The sequence below is a fragment of the Typopeltis vanoorti genome, chromosome 3 (assembly GCF_054136105.1).
Source record: "Typopeltis vanoorti isolate ZY-2024b chromosome 3, IOZ_Tvanoo_1.0, whole genome shotgun sequence".
Classification (NCBI taxonomy): Eukaryota; Metazoa; Arthropoda; class Arachnida; order Uropygi; family Thelyphonidae; genus Typopeltis; species Typopeltis vanoorti.
This window is the reverse complement of record NC_143551.1, coordinates 168,953,675-168,974,920: the sequence shown is the minus strand read 5'-3', so window position 1 is coordinate 168,974,920 and position 21,246 is coordinate 168,953,675. Positions and strand designations below refer to the sequence as shown.

The following is a 21,246-nucleotide window of genomic DNA, read 5'->3' as shown; positions in this document are numbered from 1 at the left end:
GCAACTGGAAGAATGACGGCACATTGCACCCTTCGATTGGAAAATGCCTAAGTTCAATACTTGTAGTGATAGGTGGAATCTTTATATGGAATTTTTCAACTGAAGGTGAGTTAGCCAATTTCATATGGAGGTAGCTGGGTTTTTCATCCTGCATACAGACAAATTGGCCTTTACTGACAAAAAAGTACTAGTGGTGGTGAGCAGTAGATGGCATTGGTGTATATGATGGAGATGGAGAGTTGTAGAATAGGTGCTCTTCCTCGATGAGTCTTTGGATTCCTTGGAGATCATGAAATAATAATAATCTAAATCCCATAATCTGGATATAATCTTTGTAACTCTTCTCTGCACTCCTTCCACAGGTTATTTATCCCCTTGGAACCCATAAGACCAAATCTATGCACAATAACCGAAGTGTGGTCTCATCAAGGCCTTATAAACAGGCCAAATGACTTCCTTATATGTGAAGGTTTGCTTCAACATCGCAATTATCCTTTGAGTTGTATTTGCAACTTTTGCTATGTGACCTTTGAACTTCAAATTCCTATCCACCACTAATCCAAGATCCCTAGCCTCATTAGTTTTTTCTTGTAGCATAACCCTACTAATATAATATGCTGCTGGATTTCTCATGATTTTGCACTTACTCATAATGTGAGGAGTAAGTGCAAAACTTGACACTTACTCACATTAAACTGACAGCCATTTTTGTTTCCCCAAATTTCCAGCTTATTTAAATAATTTTGTAAGTGCTGGATAAAAGTAGCATCACTGACTGCCTTGCCTGTCTTTGCATCATCGGCACAAGAACTGAACCCTGAGGTACACCACTTGTTACCTTAAATCTGGCAGATTCACACCCACTTTTTGATATCTGTTTATCAACCATTCCCCTGATCCAAATCAAGAGTTTATATTCCAATCCCATATTCTCCAACATACCACCTGCAACAGCCTTTCAGGTGGTATCCAATCAAATGCCTTAGCAAAATTCAGTATTATCATAGCGTATCCGTTACCTTTATCTAACTCAGCTGTAACATTGTTATAAAACATGACCTTCCTTTAGTTAAACCCATGCTGCTCCTTGCAGATCATAGTTTGTTTTTCTATCCATTTCTGTATGCGAGTTCTTACTGACTTCTCTGAAATCTTCGCTACAACAACAGAAATACTAATAGGTTGGTAGTTACACAAATCAGTTTTTGCACCGTCCTTGTTACAATGGAACTATCATATATTCCTTCCATTCCTGTGGTATCATTCCTGAGCTGACCCAAGTTATACAAACATGTTGAAGCTTAGCCAATTCAGTTGACCATTTCTTGAGCAAACGTGCTGATATTCCATCTGTCCCTATAGATAAATTCTTATCCGGGTTATGCAACAACTCTTCAACCTCATTTTCATGCACATCTAACTCTTCATCCAATGTAACAGTAGCATTATGCACCATGTTATATACATCTGGTTGATATATTTTAGAAAAGTGAGCACTCATTAATTTAACAATCTCATTAGCTCCTGACACTAGAATCCACCTGCATTCAATAAAGTTATTCTTCCATATTCATTATTTCTTTTGTTTCGGGCACAACGATAAAATTCTTTTGACCACCTTCAGCATGCATAGCCAATCTCTTTTCATGCTCCGATTTAGCTTGCTACAATACTTGTGTTACTTTTCTGGCCTGAGCTTTATATATTTCATAACTCATCTCACTCTTATTCTCATGATATTCTTTCCACATCATCATCTTCTTCTTGTGGATCTCTTGCTTAATAAGGTTGCAGATTCATTTTATCCCCAATCTATTTATTCTTTGAACACTAGGGGTATATTCAAGATACTGTCTCATTTAAGCACTTTTTCAAAGATTCCCATGAATTGCTAATATTTTTCTCAATCAGTAGCTAATACCATGGAACCAAAGATAGTATTTTCCTAAGTTGATCATAATTTCCAGCTTTGTAGTTCAGCATGTAACCTGTTCTAATGGGAACATCAATATAATTAGATACTTCCCAAGAAAGCACAGCATGATCAATATTACCAACTGGTGGTAAAATAGTCATATTCTTAACAGAGACCCTTTCTGATGCTATGAACAAATCTAACACTCTTTGAGTTTCTTTTTTCATATGCTGCTTGAGAAAGTTGTCTCACAACAATTCAGGAAATTCCTCTTCATTTTAATCATGAGATTTCTCTTCTACCCAATCAATGTTTGGATAATTAAAGTCATCCATAAGGCTAAATTGGCAATGCATTTCTTCATTCCCTGCAACTGAGTTGCTAGGTCTATAGTAACACCCTACCATATATATTTGTTAGCCTCCATTTTGCACCAGATAGCCTCAAACTCACCACTACATGGTACACTGTTACCATTATTGTTTTCTTGCACTTCTACCTTAACTGGACTTTCGACCCTAACTTGTCTGATATCATTAGTAGCGCTTCCCCCTCCTCCTCTCTTATCATTCTGATTAAAAATAGTATACTGATTCTGATAGCCAGGTTTCGCTAATGCCAATAATCTGAGGCCATATTGTTTTCAATAAAACAATGAACTCAATCCTTTTGTTTCTGATCTCCTGGCATTTGTGTATAGACATAACAAACTATCACCTAGCCTATTTTTATAATTAGATATGCAACCTACATGGACAATTTTTAACTTAAAATATTAATTTTTGTTCATTTTTAACATTGTTCATAATTTCTTTGCACATCCAGTTGCTCGTAATATGCACTTAGTACATTCAAGTGATATTTCAAGACTGTGGCTATCCCCATTTTGTTAGTATTATAAATATTTTTCTTTCTGGATTAATGTTGTTCTTGTTTTCTGAATTTTTACCTGAAGAGTTACAGGAAGAAATCTTGTAAACTTTCATCCACAAGCAAATTGTTGTTTTCATTCTTCTTTTAAGTATAGGTTATTGCAAATATTTTTTATGCATTTAAAAGTGTATTGCAAAAAAGAAGGTAACAACTTATAGAGGTTGCAGTTTCGAGTTCTTTTCGACTTATAACACAAAAACGCTGTGAATCAGAGCACATTGTGCATATTTAAACAATTTTTATTAGTTAATGCATTATTTAACATAGAACTTGAAACAGAACACCATAATACATAGTACACATTAGTAGAACTTTCTCTTTTTATACTCAAAAGGTCCAAATCTAAAGCACATATTTCCACCCTTTCACCAGATACATAACCATGTTTGAAGCCATTCATATCTTTTGCACACATTTCTCAAAATATGTTTTTGAGTCTTTGACTTGCCATTCCTACTTTTTATTTAACTCTCTTCCATACATACATACATACACAGAAGGAAAACTTAATGAAGTATAATAGATCACAAAAAATCTCTCACAAAAAACAATAAAAATCCAATGCAAAAAAAAAAAAAAAATTAATAATCCTCACAACACACAAAAATGTTTCCATATCGATTTCATAGATATTTGCAGCCTCAATAATACAATTTAAACAATGTACATCACTGCTTTACAGTCATCAAAACCAGACTTGCCTTTTTGGTCCCTAGCCAAGGACACTGGGCACAACTTCTTCCCACACATGCACCCAGTGCTCTCTCCCATCCAGATGATACTATTCTAACATCACTCAAAGACAAGGCTGATCTGCTGGTATCATTCTTCTATTCCAGTTCATGTACTGATGACCATGGCAAAGTCCCTCCCCCCCCCCTCACTCTACACAGAACTACTCATTCCATGCCACCTCTGGTTTTCTGCTAGAGACGGCATATTACATGGTGTGTTAAGAACTTAATCAACAGAATTAACCTATTCTATATTGTTTCTTCAGTATCAACTAGCATTCCTTACAGCATGGAAACAAATCCACATTCAGCCCATTATGAAGAAAGGAAATAAAAGTCAGCCAACAAACTATTCTCATTTCTGTTCTCTCAGAAACAATGGAGAAGGTCAGCAATCAACTTCTACAACCACCTGGAGGCCCATCAGTTAATAAGTGACCACCAATATGAATTCTGCCGCTCTCGATCCACAGCCATTCAATCATTTTGCATTCATTCCCTACCTTTGGTCTCAAGCCTGAAAAGGTTTTGAGAAACTCATGTGACTGCTCTCAACATTTCTAAGACTTTTGATCAGGTCTAGCTCAGCAAACTGCCATCCCGTGGTCTGTCTCAACATTTTTGTCTCACGCAACCAGCTTCCTTTAATTACTCACTATATGTCATGGTAGATGGTTTCCTCTCCTCAGATTAACCCATCAAAGCCTAAGGCTCTGTACTTTTATCCACTCTCTTCTTCCTCCTGTACATAAATGAGCTGTTCTTAATGACTTCAAATCCTATCCATAACTATGCTGATGATAGCACACTTCATGCTTCCCTTTGCTTGAGAAACTTTGCAGTGCACAATCATTAGAAGCCTCGAGATCCTTCATAACAAATGCCTTAAATTCTGATCTCCTCACTATTCTTCAATAGGGTGAGAATAACCTTGTGAATTTTAATGCTACTAAAATACACTTCTGTTTAATTTCCTGCAAGAAAACTCATGTGGCTTCCCTTTATTTTTGATAATACCAAGATATCAAAACATGATCAGATTTCTTTTGAAACGACCCGATGACCTGAACTTCCAACCTTTTCTGGCATAAAATCTCAGCCACAACTTCTGCTGCGAAAAAAACAAGTGTACTTTTCCATACAAGATATTATTTTTCAAAAACATGTTAACAAATGTCTTCTTTCTTCTAACCCTCTTATCCACAATTGTCACTAATATGCCACAGGTCTTGTGATCTTTCATTTGTTGGTCAGATATTTAAAAAAAAAGAAAATAATAACTTAGCCAGCCAAATTTACTAAAGTAATACATGACTTGGCTTACCCTGACATCACATGAAAATTATTAGTGGTTCCTGTGTGTTCATAGTCATGGACTATAGCTGCCACAAGAGTAGCAAAGATTTCCAAATCTGATAACCAGTTCTGAAAAATAAATAAATAAATAAATAAATACAAAAAATATAATAAACTAATTAGTGCAATACACAGAATTCTTTTTTCAATGGCCACTATAGTGACTATGAAATGTACATGATTTCCTTTTCCCTCACTCACTCACTCACACTTTCTAGAGGTACACTCTTGTTAAGGACAGCTAATATTCTTAAGTGCAGCTCACTAACAATCTGTGTATGAAAGCAGATATAAAAAGCTTCATTGTTATACGTGTTCAGCATTCATTATGATAAAACTTATGAATACTAATATGGAATTTAAGTAATAACTTTCTTGACTGTGAAAGTCAAAACTTGGCATTTTGACTTTCACATCCATGTTATCACACTAGAATACATACTTGTATACAAGAACATAATTATATCTGACCATACATACAACTGAATGAATGATTTAGCCAACTCAAGACTCATATCTGAAAATAAAAATTGTATAAATAAGAAACAAAACAAAATGATTTATGTTGAAAGTTTTTTTTCACTTGGTTATACTATAACTAAACATGTCAAGAAATTATACTCTTCGTTTAATCCTTTATCCAAGTGTAAGTTTGAAGATACTACACACACACACACACCAAAGTTTGTGTGTGTAGTATCTTCACGACTGGGCAACTTGTATATAGAGGCTAATGGCTTGAGTTGGCTAAATCACTTGTAGCCAACTATATATATAGGTTTCACTTATTCCAATGATTTTGGGATGAATAAACTCAATCTGTGAAGCCATGTCCTTAGTATCCCATAATGCAAAGCACTCCCCCCCCCCCCTTTTCAGATATGTATAATGCTCTGCATTATGGGAAGGGCAACTATCCAGGCCAATTTTGACCTTTGTTGAGGTATGTTAAAGTGCAGGGATATCTCTCCACAAACTCTGATTGATCTATAAGATCACTCTAGATCTCACTAAATGACCTAATCGATCACTACCATACTCATCACTACTGACCTGAATCACTTGCAGACAGGAAACTCAGTGGGTCCACTCAGTAACATGCAAAAACCCACCACTGAACAGAATGTCACCAGTGGGAGTCAGAAGAGATACCAAGATTGAAGTAATGTAGAAGTGATATATTTCCCATATACAAGTAGTGAAAAGGTGTCACCATGTCAAGAATCTTTGTGAATCTTCTCTGGACCCTTTCTTACATATCCTCTTCACCATGAAAACCCAGTGACCAAATCTGTGCACAAAAATCCATATGAGGCCTGGTCAAGGCCTTATACAATGGTATCATAACCTCTTTATTTCTGTATGTCAGGATCCTCATCATTGCCATTATCCAATGTGACATCTTCAGAACTTGTGTAATGTTCCATTCCAATTCTCTCTCTCTCTCTCCCTCCCTCCCTCCCTCCCTCCCTCCTTCCCTCCCACTACTACTACTGTTTCCACTGCCAAGCATCTTTGCCTCTTCAATACCTGAATGGAATTTTACCAAAATGGTTTTGATGATTGAGTTTATTTACTTAACAATTCTTGGAAAAAGTGAAACACAGTTAGATAAGGATGACATACTGACAGGAATAGACATGGCTTGAAAAATTTTGTGCTGCCTTGCCAGTTAGGCAAATATCTCACTCAGATATTAGTCTAGATATACTGTACTACAGTCTCTGTAATATACATTAATCAAGGATTTATTCAATTTATAAGCTTTTGTTAATGCTATGGCTAATTTTATCCTTTATAATTACCACTAATGAAACAAATATGTTAACTACTCGTGTATTAAAATGCTTAGGGTGATTAATGTGAAATTAATGGGAAGACTAAAGTCTTCCAGTTACTTTTTTTGCCATTATGGTATTTGCCATTTGTTTAGCTAGTTTTACACAGTGTTTAGCTTTCTTACATTTGTCTCTGTATTCTCTAAGAGCACAAGTTGACTTATTTGCCAGGAACTTTTGATATGCTTTCTTCTTTTCCCTTCACTGCCTCTTTAACTTCCTGTGTCCACCATGGAGTTCTGATTTTTCTATCCTTGCAGAAAACCTCACCACATGCTTCTCTGGCTGAATCAATCAATGTTTTCTTCAGGGCTTGCCACTAAATCTCCAAGGTTTGGTTCCTGTTCACAAACTCTTTAATTTTTTCTTGAATAATATTTGTGTATTTTAGTCTACAGTTCACATCTGAGAGCTGCTCAACTTTTATTCACTTTAAAACTTTCTTACATGTTCTTCTTTTCAATATGAAATTCAATTTTATCCTACTCAAGACTAAATGGTGATCACTTCCAATTTCAAATCCTCTGTACACTCTGGTGTCCTGCATCAGGGAGAAAACATCACTATCAACAATAACATAGTCAATGAGACTTTTCTTATTCCTTGCCTCTTCTCTCCATGTGAATTTGTGCACATTTTTATGTTGGAACATGGCGTTAGTAATAACCAGTCCATGTCCTGAGCAGAAATCCAACAGGTATTTGCCATTATTATTAGCTTTGCTCTTTTCTCCAAATTTTCCCAAAATATTTTTGTATGTCTCACAATCATTTCCTGCTATGCTATTTAGATCCCCAACTTTTGATTTTTTATTGTGTCAGTTGGTTTCTCTAAAGCCTCAAAAAATTCCTCCACTTCTACCTTAGTAGAACTTTCTGTGGGATCATAGGCACAAATAAGTCTCATTGTCCAGTTCCCCATTCTGATATTTGCAGACATCACTCTACTTGAAATTGCCTACCAGTAAAGAAGATTAGCCTCATATTTAGTGTTGAATACTATGGCTACTTTTCTTTTCCTTGATTGTCATTGCCTGAATATAACATTTTGTATTTATTGCTCAGAAAGATCTCACCAGTTGTTGTCTTTTGTTCGTTTCAGTCACCCCTATTAAATCGATCTGATACTTATCCAATTCTTCTAGCTCCATTTCTTTGCCATTCAAGCTTCCTTTGTTGATAGTACCAATCTTGAACTCTGGTGATATTGAGTTGGGGTGTGTTTTAGGATTTGTTCCAGGAGCTGAATTTTTGCTTTTCGCCTGGTGAAAACAATGGGAATCTTGTTTAACCAGGCAATGTCCCAGCTGGCATGAACATTTTATATTATGGTTTAAGCCAATAAGAATACAATTTGGTCAGCTAAATCCAAAATTGCCAGCTCATCCTCGTTCGTTCAGTATCCAGGTAGATAGCTAACAAAGTGCACCATGAGAAGGTGAGGACTGGACATTAGGTCAGAAGCCCTGGTCGGTTCTCTGCATGCATTTAAAGCCTATGTGGAGGTCTCCTCTCGGTTATACAGCTTTGACCCTTAAGCACCTCTTTCTCTGACTGTGACCAGATCCAGCATTCTCGAGCTTTGTGTCCCCCCCCTCCATTACATTGTCTCAAGAAGTTTTTTCTTAGCAGCTGTATAAATTCCATTTCCATCCCACCCTGTGACCATTCCTCCACCCAATCTATGTCTCCATACTTGAAATCCCCCCCCCCCTCCGTAGCAATTACTTCATCTGCACTTATCATTCCAATTTGCCAATGCACACCATCTATATTCTGCCTTTCTCCCTTATATCTCCTCACCTACAGCAGCTCACCTCACCTACAACATGCTATATATATTTTTTATCCTGTTGGCCTCTATTTCACATCAAATAGCTTCAAATGAACTGCCCTCTGCATTCGTGTGACTCTGAAATACTTTTATTCTTTCTGGCTTCAATTCGTTTACTATCATTAACAAAATCCTCCTTCCATTCTAATATAGTATTTTCAGTGAGAACGGAATATTCTCACTGAAAATACTATATTTCTTGCATTCTATTCCTATGACTCTAGTATTCTTAGTCAACAAAGTTTCCCTAATGCCGATAACGTATGGCTAAGTTTAACTAACTTTAACCTAATCTACACTAACCAATGCCAAAAACTTTTCTCCCTTATTCTGAATATTTCTGGCATTAGTCTACAAAAATAGCAATACCCCTTCTTCCACAACTTTACTTACATATTGTGTTGATTATCCCACTAAAGTTAAGAATCTGGAGAGCTATATTCAGCATCATGTGATTACTCACTCACTTTCCTCTAGGTTGCATGGACTCACACTCACCTACATTCACCTTAAGCATGCTAGTTGATGTGATTCTTCACTTCCGAGGTCTCAATGAACAATACTTTTTCAAGATACCTAAGTCTGAAACCATTCAAAATGCAAACCGTCTATCTGCTTTATATAAGTCTTTCCATCCATCAAACTTTATACCTTTCCACCTGCACACTGACTTATGTGCAATCACAATTGCAAATAGAATTATCCGAGATGATCATTGTGAATACGATGGACTGAAATGGAAGAAAACTGTTGATAGGAAGCTAGTCATGAAACCTTAATTATGTTGGGCTATCTTAGTATAATGTATACTACATTTGACTTCACCAAGCAGTTGGAAACATGACAAAATATGTAACCTTTGAGTAAAAAGAACTATATTTCAAGGAAAACAAAATTCCTGCTACAGAGGCAGTGGTGTCATATAATATTATATATATATAAAAATGTCAATAAAGGATGAAGAAAATAATTAATATTAGCATTTGATCTTCATGGAGCCAAAAGAAATTGTGGAAAGTTTCACTGTCTTCATACAAAGCTGATGAAACTATGCTTTTCTGTTTCAGAACTCATCAGGTAATGTATTCTACTTACCAACCAGTGTCTATATAAAGAGAGCCTCTATAATTCCAGGTACTGATGATGATGATGCTTCTGTTTAATTGGAGAGACTTGAATTTGAATACTTCAAATTCAAGTCAATATGATGTAAAGACTCTTTCTAAAGGCTTTGAAACTGAAATAAAATTAGCCACTCTGATATGGAAGTGGTAGGGTTTTTATCTCTTCCCCCCACACAAAATCACACAATTAACCTTACAGCCTTAGTTGCTTTGGCCATAATCCCAGAGAATGGCAATGCTAATAAAGACTCTATGCAATGAATCTGTTTCTCAATCCCCTTCTCACATTTATAGCTTCCAGATAGGGCATCTTGCTTAACTGCTATCTTACTCCATTCAATGAGAAATCTCTTTCACATTTAACTAAGAGAAACCACTTACCAATCTACATATCTCAAAAATATTCACCTATTCACAAAGTTCAGCAAATGAAATTCTCCTCAGCTTCACTTATCTGCTTGAAAGCTGGGTAATCTGTGCACAGTAATCCATACATGGCTTTATTAAGTTCTTATATAATGGAACCCTAACCTCTTTTCTTCTACATGTCAAGATCCTCCACATTATGGCCATAATCTGTTGTGATATCCTCACAGTTTCAGCAATATAATTCCTAAACTTCAAGTATTTGTCTGCCAACACTTCCAGATCCCCCATCAACCTCCTACATCTTTTTTGAAAACTTTCCCACCAACTATATACTCTGCATCCCATCCTTACATAATGGTTTTAAACCTCACACTTCACAACATTGGAATGGCAACTGCACTCACTCACACACAAAGTCTATTTAGATTATCCTATACAGTCACAACAATAACAGCTTTTCATATTTCTTCCAAGCTTTGCAAACAACTGAAATTCTCCAGTTAAACTGTTAACATACTAATATCCATTTCTCCTCTGTCCAACCAAATAATTTGTTCCCAGCACTGCTACTCTCTTACTTGTTTACTCCTCATATCCAAAGCACCCATCAACCTGCTCGTCTTCCCACATCGAAAACAAACTTTGTGCATCATCTCAATTCATCACAATAATGGAATTTCTGTGCAACACCACTCTTAAGTCACTAGCACTTTTCTCTGCTATCTTTCATTCTTTTTCTTTTTGTACTTTTCCATTCATATTGACTAAATCTTCTAATTTTGCATATAATCACCTTACTTCTCATCTTAAATGTCTTACATTCCATTTACTCCACACTAACTCTCATGCATTTCAGCAGTTTATACTCTTTTATGTATTGATAACTAAGGTCACTTTTGTTTCTTCTATCATGTTCCTTTCATAATCACAATCACTCACATATGTTCCACCAATCATATTCTTTTTTTTTATAATGGCACACAATTTCTTATTTTGTACACTGTTTTCCACTATTTGTCTAACAGCAGAAGAGCAGCAATACTGAATTGCATAATAGCCAGAATGTGTGGGAAGAGAGGATTGGAATACGTGGATGCTTGGAGGGTATTTGAGGTCAGAAGGGAACTATATGCTAAGAGACTGCTTGCATTTGAATGAGGAAGGACGAAGGCATCTGGAAAGATTGCTGTTTTCTGAACAAGTCAGTGTGTCAATGCAGGGAAACTAGAATTCCCAGGATAGAGGGGTGGCCTCTTGTGGGAATGGGTGCTTGGGGGGAAGGGACACGACATCAGGTAACATTGAGCCCAGGGGGGGGGGATGAGAGGGGACAATGATAGGTATAGAGGCAGAGACATTTTTATGCTCTATACTAATGCCAGGAGTATCCGAAATAAAGGAGATGAATTGGTGGTGCTGATAGCATCAACCTGGCCAAAGATTATTGGGATCTCTGAGACGTGGTTGACGGAGGATGATATAATAACCAGAATTGAAGTGGCAGGGTTTTTTTTCCTATCCTGGCATTTTTTGGCAGGATAGGAAAGGAAAACATGGTGGTGGAGTACTGCTTCTGATAAGTGATGACTTATGTCTTCTAAGAGTGGAATCTTTGGAAGGCAGTGACACAAATGATTTTGAAAGCATATGGTGTGAGGTAGAAGTGGCCAAGACAGGATATTTAGTGGGGTGTTTCTATAAACTAGGAAGCACAGAGGGTGGGGACCAGGAGATGTTTAGGCAGTTGAGCTTGAAGTGCAAGAAGAATGATTGTTATGGGAGATTTTAACTACAGCGGTATAAGCTGGGAAGAGGAAAATGCAAGTAGTAAGAAGGGGATAGAATTTCTGGAATTCTTGAGGGACATATATCTTCGGCAGCAAGTAATAGAGGGAACAAGAGGTTCAAGAGGTTTGGATTTGGTCATAGCATCAGAAGAGCTGATAATAAGTGAGATGACATCTCTTCCACCTGTTGGAGAGAGTGACCATGTTGTTTTGACTTGGAAGATGAACAGACATGCAGGGGTATCAAAGAAAAGGGAACGTATGTGGAATTATAAGGTGGGTGATTATAATAGTCTAAGGTATCAACTAGGTGCACTTCCATGGAGGGCAGAATTGGAAGGCCAGGATATCATTAGTGCTTGGGAAATTGTGAGAAAATATTTGTTAGCAGCAATAGTAAGCTGTATTCCATGAGTGAAGAAGAGGACACAATTTGGTGTAAAGTGGATGACAAACGATATCAAACAGGAACTGCAGTTGAAAAATAGATTATGGAAGAGATATAAAGAGAGGGGGTGGAGGACAGATACACAAAGAATATAAGAGGCCAGGAGAGTGACCAAAATGGTGAGGAAGGCAAAACTAGAAAATGAGAAGAGATTGGCACTAAGATACGAAGAAAATCAGGGAATTTTTTAGCTATGTGGCCAGTAGGCGGAGAACCGATTGTGGAAGAATGACAATGCGGGATAAAAATGGGAATAGAGTGACTGATGCAGAGGAACCTCCACTTTGTTCAATGAGCACTTTATTGGAGTATTTCATGCTGGAGGAGGTTTTAATACTAGAGGGATAAGGCAGGTTCAGGGTTTAGAGATGCAAGAGGAGAGTGTGTTCCAAATACTGACTAATCTGGATACTAGTAAAACTATTGGACTGGATGGTATTTCACATGGGTTTTGAGAGAATGTGCTAAAGAACTGACAGCTCCATTGACCTGGCTTTTCAATAAAAGTCTGGCTAGGAGAAAGGTACCCAGGGAATGGAAGGAAGGTAAGATAGTGCCACTGCATAAGGGCGGTAGTAGACTTGAAGTGTCTAATTATAGGCCTGTTTGTGTTTCATCAGTAGTTGTTAAGGTCTTGGAGAAATTAGTGAGGGACTATATACAGTGTTGGGTAGATGAGGGTAATGTTATATGTGAGAATCAACATGGATTTGTTAAGAGGTGCTCTTGCTGTAGTGATATGATTGCCTTTTATAATAAAGTGACAAGAGCAGTTGATGAGGGAAAGGCATATACTGCCATTTTTTTGGATTTTGCAAAGGCGTTTGACAGGGTGCCACATGATAAGCTGATATTTAAGTTGCAGCACATGGGTTTAAATGTTGGGTTAGTCAAATGGTTTCAGGATTGGCTGACTGATAGCTATCAGAGAGTTATGTATGGTGGGGCAATATCAAGGAAGCAGAAGGTTACAAGTGGGATTTCATAAGGCTCAGTACTGGGACCTGTATTGTTCAACCATTATATCAATGATATCGATATAATGGATTGCATTTATTGACATTCAGTTATTTGCAGATGATGTGAAGCTGGGAAGGGTAATCAATAATAGTGCAGATGTGGCAGCCCTGCATGAAGATTTGAATAAGCTAGACAGATGGGCAAATGAATGGGGGTTTCGGTTCAATGCAGCAAAATGTAAAGTCTTGAGGTTTGGGATCCATCGATGGGAGGATGCATACTCGATTTGAGAAGCTGTACTGGAGGAGGTAGGGAAGACAAGAGATCTGGGTGTGATGATTGATAGAAAACTGAAATTTAGGGAGCATATTGCAAAGGTGGTGTGGGTAACTCAGAGGATTGCTGCAATACTGAGAAGGACGCTGACCTGCAGAGATAAAAGAGTTATCATTCCGTTGTACAAGGCCATAATCAGACCACACTTAGACTATTGTTCTCAGATTTGGTCCCCAGGATTTGAAGGGGATAAATTGACTGTGGAAAGGGTATACAGAGGCAGATAACAAAGATGGTTTCAGGACTGTACAATATGAGTTATGAGGAACGACTGAGGGAATGTGGACTGCAGAGTTTGGTGGATAGAAGGAGGAGAAGTGATATGATAGAGACTTTTAAACTGTTGAGAGGCAGTTACAGGATATACATTGGAGAATTCTTTCACTTGGTGGAACGGCGGGAAGGAGCGATGATAAGGGGCCATCCCTGGAAGTTACGAAAGGAGGCTGTGCACAAGAGGGTGAGGAGTGGTTTTTTTGCATGGAGGGTAGTTAGAGTAGGAACGGTCAATGGGTTAAAGGAGTGGTATGATAAACTTTGTGTTTCCTAAAAACGACCTCCCTAAAATGAGTCTTTTGACTCCATGGAAGCCTGGATAATAATAATAATTACTTTGTTTCCTACTCATATTTAATGACAACTCATAATCCATCAAAGTATCAGACTTCCTGCATATTCAAATCCTTCTTGTATCTCTTGTCATCTTTTGTCTGAACTAAATCTGAAACCAAAAACTGTTTGTTTTGCTGCTGTTTATGAGAATTTTTGGAATGTATTATGGGTTAAGTGATTATGATCAGCACATCCATGAGCAGTACAAAAGGTAGGCAAGAAATATGATTAGTATGGTAAGATAGGGCAAACAATATAAAAGAAAATTAGCTAAGTACATGAAAGTAAATCTATTTTTCATTTTGCAACAAGTAAAAAAAAGAATGACTATGGAAGGATGAAATTAATAAATGCTGATGGCAGGAAGGCAACATAAGTAGAAGAAATGGTTGATTTGTTCACTGATAACTTTGCAAAGGTGTATCATCCAGATTGAAATTTTGCTGTTGCTGATGTGACAGAGACTGATGTCAGAACTGAGGAAGATGAACAGGAATCAGCATAGTGAAAAATATCAATGTAAATACAGCAGTGGGACTGGATGGCATGTCGATACGTGTACTATGCAAATGCCTCTGATGAAGTTGTTCAGTCTAAATTCAGCTGTGGCAAGGTTCCAAGGGAGTGCAAAGAGGGTAAGATAGTTCCATTACATAAAGGTAGCTCCAGAAGTAGAAAATTGCAAACCAATTAATATCTCAGGAGTGGTGATTAAAATATTGGAAAAGTTGGTTAAAGGTAAAATTCAGCAGTGGTTGGATAGGAATATAATATAATATGGAGCATCATGGTTTTATAAACAGGTAGCTCCTGTCTTAGTAATTTACTCACATTTTGTAACAGAGTGACAGCAGAATTAGATAAGGAAAATTACTACACCATGATACTGCTAGCAAAGGCATCTGACAGAATACAGCACAAAAAAACAATTACAAAAGTTGAAGGAGACAGGAATGGATATGAAGCTGGTAGCATGCAAAGGTGGGTGTATGACAGAAAGATACCAGAGAATACTATATGGAGGAGTGCAATCTAGGAAAATGATGATGACTAGTGGAGGACCTCAGAGTTCTATACTAGAGTGACTACTCTTTAATTGGTATATCAATGACATAGGGAAAGATTTAAGGGGGGGGGGGGATGTTCAGTTGTTTGCTTATGATGCAAAACTGGGAAGGACAATAATTGATAAAGGCAATGTAGATATCTTGCAGGATGATTAAAAAAAATTGGCATTGTGGGCAAAGGCAAAGGACGTCAATTTAACTCTGCGGAGGTCACACGTATCTGAGAGATATATTCATTACTAGTATGTGCTCAAATGTGATAAAACTTAAAAAAAAAAAACACTGCAAATATAATACCTGATGGTTTATTTATTTTCAGTTACAATCTAGAAATTATTGAACAAAGAAACAAAGAAAAAATCAACTAAACCAATACTATACTGACATCGGAGTTCGCGGTATCTGTGAGATACAATTTATTATCAAATATCACTTCACTTTCGCATCCAACTCTATCATTCTCATCATCAGACTCGAGTAACAAAATTGCTGAATCTCTTCAATATCTGATGGATTATTCAATCGATATATTTTTCCAGCCATTTCCAACAGTAAATAAAAAATAACAACAACTAAACCAATAATATACTGATATCGGAGGTCATGGTATCTCCCAGATATAACTTACTATGAAATATCACCAGTGGTGTGTTGGGACTGGCTTGCGTGAGCCGGTTATTAAAATTTTTCAAATTTAGTGAGCCGGTTGTTAATGTTTTTAAGTCGGAAAAGACGGTTATTAAAATTCTTTATGAAAGGATAGATGATGAATAGTGGTATATACTTTTTCTTGTAAATATTTTGAAATTGTATAATAAACACTTACATATATTATTATTATTATTATTATCAAAAATAAATGCATAAAGGGGAATTCACAAAACACAAACTCAATGTACGACGGGAATTTGGAAATGGTTTTATTTACTAAACAATGTCTGCATTCATTAAAACATAAACACGTTATCAAAACTCCCGAACTGGGTATTTGAATAAACAATAATGCCCTTATTTTTCGGAGAATTTCCAAGAACTTGCAACATTAAGTTCTTGGAAATGCAACATTGTTGCATTATCGATAAATACAAAAATTCGTCACAACGGCTACAGTCTCTGGTCATTTGATTGACTACAAGTGGTAATATTAGTGTTACATTTTTTTTGTTCAGGATTTCATTTGATAATAGGTAAGTTGTAGGTAATATAGGAAAATTTTCTTTAATATATGTTTTTATTTCGGTTTTTTCTTTGTTTTTTTAAAATTAAAATAATTTTAATCAGGGTTAGAGTTTTGCGATCAAAAAAGCAGATAGCTGTTAGTTGAAAAAATGAAATAAAACGAAACTTCTTAAACATTAAAAGGACAAAATTTGAAGAAGCAGAAACAAAGACATCTGAAGATACAATAGAATTTTGTGAAGAATCAAATTTTTCATAAAGCGAGCCAGTTGTTAAAAATTTTCCAACACACCACTGAATATCACACACTTTTACATAACACTTATTATTATTATTATTGTTCCGGGAAACTCCAAGGAGTCGTCAGACTCATCGAGGGAGGCCCCAACATCATGTCTGGAACAACTATTCAGCATTCACACAGTATCTATCATATCTTGCCTTGAACTCATTCACGGTCGTAGCACCCACAATAGACTCTGGAAGCTTATTCCACTCATTCACCACTCTCCAAGTAAAAAACCTAGCTCTAACACCCTTGTCAATCACGCTCTTGCCCAGCTTCCATGCATGGCCCCTAGTCCTCCCACCACCAGTCATATTTTCAAAAATATCTTCTGGATCAATCTTATAAAAACCCTTCAGTAATTTGAATGTCTCAATCATATCACCCCTCCTTCGCCTATCGTCCAATTTCTGCAACCCACAAATCCTCAACCTATTCTCATAAGGTTCATTTCACAGACCTGCTATCATCTTGGTCACTCGTCTCTGGACCCTCTCCACTTCCTCCCCATCACGAAGAAACCCTGGTGCCCATAACTGGGCACAGAAGTCCAGATGGGGTCTTATCAAGGCTCGATACAGAGGAACAACAACTTGTTTGTCTCTGCATGTTAAAGTATTTTTCATAAGCCAAGTGATTTGGTGAGCTGTTTTAGTCACTTTTGCAATGTGCCCCCTAAACTTCAACTCCCTATCCACCAGCACTCCCAAATTCCTGGCCTCATCAATCTCCTGGAGTACGGTTCCACCAATGCGATATACTGCTGCTGTTCTTTTCACCCCAAAGTGCATAACCTTACACTTTGCCACATTAAACTGACATCCATTTTTCCTAGCCCAGTCCACCAAACTATCCAAATCATCCTGTAAAATTTTGACATCCTGTGCACTCACAATTGCTCTACCCAACTTTGCATCATCAGCAAACAAGTGAACACTTCCTCTCAAATCCTTTCCTATATCATTGATGAACAAATTGAAAAGCAGTAGTCCAAGAACAGAGCCCTGCGGCACTCCACTAGTCACAAGCTGTCTTTTTGACTCCACTCTTGAATAAACCACTCTCTGGTATCTCTCCTTCAACCACCCTCCTATCCATCTTACCAACCCTATATCTATCCCCATCTGCTCCAGTTTACTGATTAGGGTTCCATGTGGTATCCTGTCAAAGGCCTTGGCAAGGTCCAGTAGTATCACTGTAAACCCATTACCCCTGTCCAGTTTCAGCCATCACTGTGTTATAAAACGTGAGCAAGTTACTGAGGCATGATCTACCCTTCACAAAACCATGTTGTCCCCCATACAATATCCCATTTTCATCTATCCAATCCTGTATTCTTTTCTTGACTAATTTCTCTAAGACCTTGACAATGATTCCTGATATGCTAATCGGTCGGTAATTTACAACAGCAGTCTTGGAACCACCTTTATGCAGTGGAACTATTTTTCCCTCCTTCCACCCGCTCGGGACTAACCCAGACCCAAGACTCAAATTAAACAAAATGGTCAAGGGTACTGACAATTCTTTATGCTTCTCGTACTACACGTGCTGGTATACCATCCAACCCCACAGATGTATTGACATTGAGGTTATGCAATAGACTACTCACCTCCACTTCATTCACCACAATTCCCGTATAATCTACTGGTTTATTCGTTTATTCGTTTCCATATATTCTTGCAAAGTGCTCACTCAGTAACTCAGCTATCTCAACTGATTCAGTTACCTCCCTACCATCGGCATTCTTTAAAATCATTCTGCCATGTACATTTTTCCTTTTACTTGCTACATATCTAAAAAACTGTTTAGGATTCTCTTTAGCCTGCATGGCCAATGTTCTTTCGTAATCCTTTTTTGCTTTTCTTACCACACTCGTCACCCTTCTGGCCTGCGCTTTATATCATTCATGTGCCTGCCGGTCACCTTTCTCCTTAAATTCCCTCCATAGTTGTTTCTTTTTTTGCAGCTCAAGCTTAATGGTGTTATTCATCCATTTAACCCCTACTTGATTTATTATTCGGACTCTAGGTATACAGTCAGCCATTGCTTCATGCAAGCACTTCTTAACCACCTCCCATGCACTATCAACATCTAGTCCTTGCAGTTGTACATGCCATGGCACTGAGCCAATCAAACTCCTAAGATTGTCATACTTTCCAGCCCGATAATTCCACATGTACCCTGTCTTAATTGAAAATTCTACACCTTTAGCCACCTCCCAAGTCAAGACCCTATGATCACTCTCACCGATTGGTGGCAATGTGATCATATTTGTTACAGCCAAATCCTCAGATGTAATTACTAGGTCAAGCACTCTCTGACTCCTAGTATTTTCCATTACATGCTGTCGAAGATAGTTATCCCTTAATAACCGCATAAAATCCAATTCCTTCCTCCTGTGTGTCCTCTCCTCACTCCAATCAATGCGACCATAGTTGAAATCTCCCATAATAATCACCCTCCTTCCACTCATTTCTTCTATTTGCTTGTGCATACTGTCACCACCATCTTTTCCATCACCTGGTCTATAGCAGCACCCAATTGTATATTTAGTTCTGCTAACCACAATCTCACACCAAATGGCCTCAAATGTGCTCTTTTCTCTATCCTGCAATTCAACTTCTATTCTCCTTGGCTGTAGCTCATCAGCTATCATCAACAATACTCCTCCCCCCATTTTATTCTCTCTGTCATTCCTGAACACACTATACCCATCACATTCAATCCCACTAGCTATATCATCTACAGTCAGCCATGTTTCACTAATACCAATAACCTGTGGTCTGGAAGTGCCAACCATGGCCAAAAACTCTTCCTTCTTGTTCCTAATACTCCTAGTATTAGTGTACATGAATTTAAGACCCCCATTAGCCCCAACCCTACCTTGATGCCTTATATTAACTATCCCACTCTGGTTTGTTGTCCTTATTTGCTCTAGCATATTATATTCATTCTTACATTCAACTGCCTCCCTAAGGACTGTATATCTACTACTCCCCCCCCCCCCTTAACGAATCTAGTTTCCCTGAATTTGCACATCCACTACATTCAGCAACACTTTCTCAAGTCTTCTTACACCATAACCATTCAAATGCAAGCCATCCATCTTATATAGATCCTTTCGCCCATCAAACTCACTCCACACGTCCACAAATTCCACACCACTCGTCATACATAACCCACGCATAAAGTCATTCGCAATTATGGCCCTCCTTTTAAACATTTCACTGTCATACCGTGGCAAAAGACTAATCATTCTAACTCTCTCACTCTTTTCTTTTGCTACCTCAAACAATTCATTCAGGTCTTCTATCATTTCCATTTTATCTCCTTTCAAATCATTCGTACCTGCCACAACAATCATTTCTTTCACCCTTTCCTTTTGCTCTCTAATAGACTCAGTTAGATCCTTTATGGTCGCACCAGGTTGGTACGATTTTGTCAAATCCTCTACTAACACACCTCGTACTAACAAGTCTCCATATAGCACTCTATCCTTCATTTTGTTCATGTTCACATTCATACGCCTATTTTTCCTGTCATACCTTTTATTATTGGTTGGTTCATTCAGTCGACTTTTGTTCATGCACTCTAGCTGCTGTTTTGCCCTTTCTATCGCACCATTCAACAACGCGATCTCACTCAATGCATCTATCTCATCTTTTTTATTCTCTGAGAAACCATTAATACTATCATTCACACTTTCTACATTCACACTCTCATAATTCTCATGTACAACCTTGCCGTTTCTTGTCATATCGCTATTTTTTTCATTCTAAGGTTTGACAAAAATATCACACTCACGATCCGAAATACACTTCAATTCCTCATTCTCCCTACATTTTCTACACACATTCAATCCTTTATTATCATCTATCCACACTCCAACTGCACTCTGCAAAGCGTACATTTCACATCTAGTACACTGACTCATTTCTTTTATACTACCGTTCTTTGATAAAGACGGCGAACCATCATTACTGGCCGCCATTTTCCTTCGTACAGGTGCCATAATTATTGCAATGTGTTTTATCAAATAATAAGTTATAACACACCAAAAACACACAAATGGACGCACTAAGATACGCAAGGCAAACAAAACTATGCAATATTAAGTAATTTTATCAACGATAACTGAAAATAATACTTATCTTATCAAGAGCTTGCACGAACACTACACACTATGATATAACCTCGAACTCAACTATCTTAACTTGTTAAACTCTTAACTAACTCAACTTGTTAAACCAAATCTGACGACATTAACAGTGTGGAATATCACTCGTAATATATGCATGCGCAGCTACTCATGACCTAAAAGCTATACACTGGATATATGTAAGAATATTTATATTAAACAATTTGTTTGTATCTGTCAGATCAGCTGCGACCTCTGCAGGGTTAATGTTGCAAAGTGTAGAGTTATGCACATAGGGTTAAAAAGGTTACATACCACGTATCACACTAAT

The 21,246-nt window shown here is 37.4% G+C and overlaps 1 protein-coding gene across 1 annotated transcript in view; it reads right to left on the bottom strand.

The window, feature by feature from the left end:
• The window catches only part of LOC150108734 (dual specificity calcium/calmodulin-dependent 3',5'-cyclic nucleotide phosphodiesterase 1A-like), a 663,448-nt gene that overhangs the window by 119,965 nt on the left and 522,237 nt on the right, over positions 1–21,246 (bottom strand). The window contains exon 9 of the mRNA XM_090416188.1: positions 4,907–5,007. Coding sequence (XP_090272314.1) covers positions 4,907–5,007 — 101 coding nt within the window. The remainder of the gene's footprint in view (positions 1–4,906; positions 5,008–21,246) is intronic.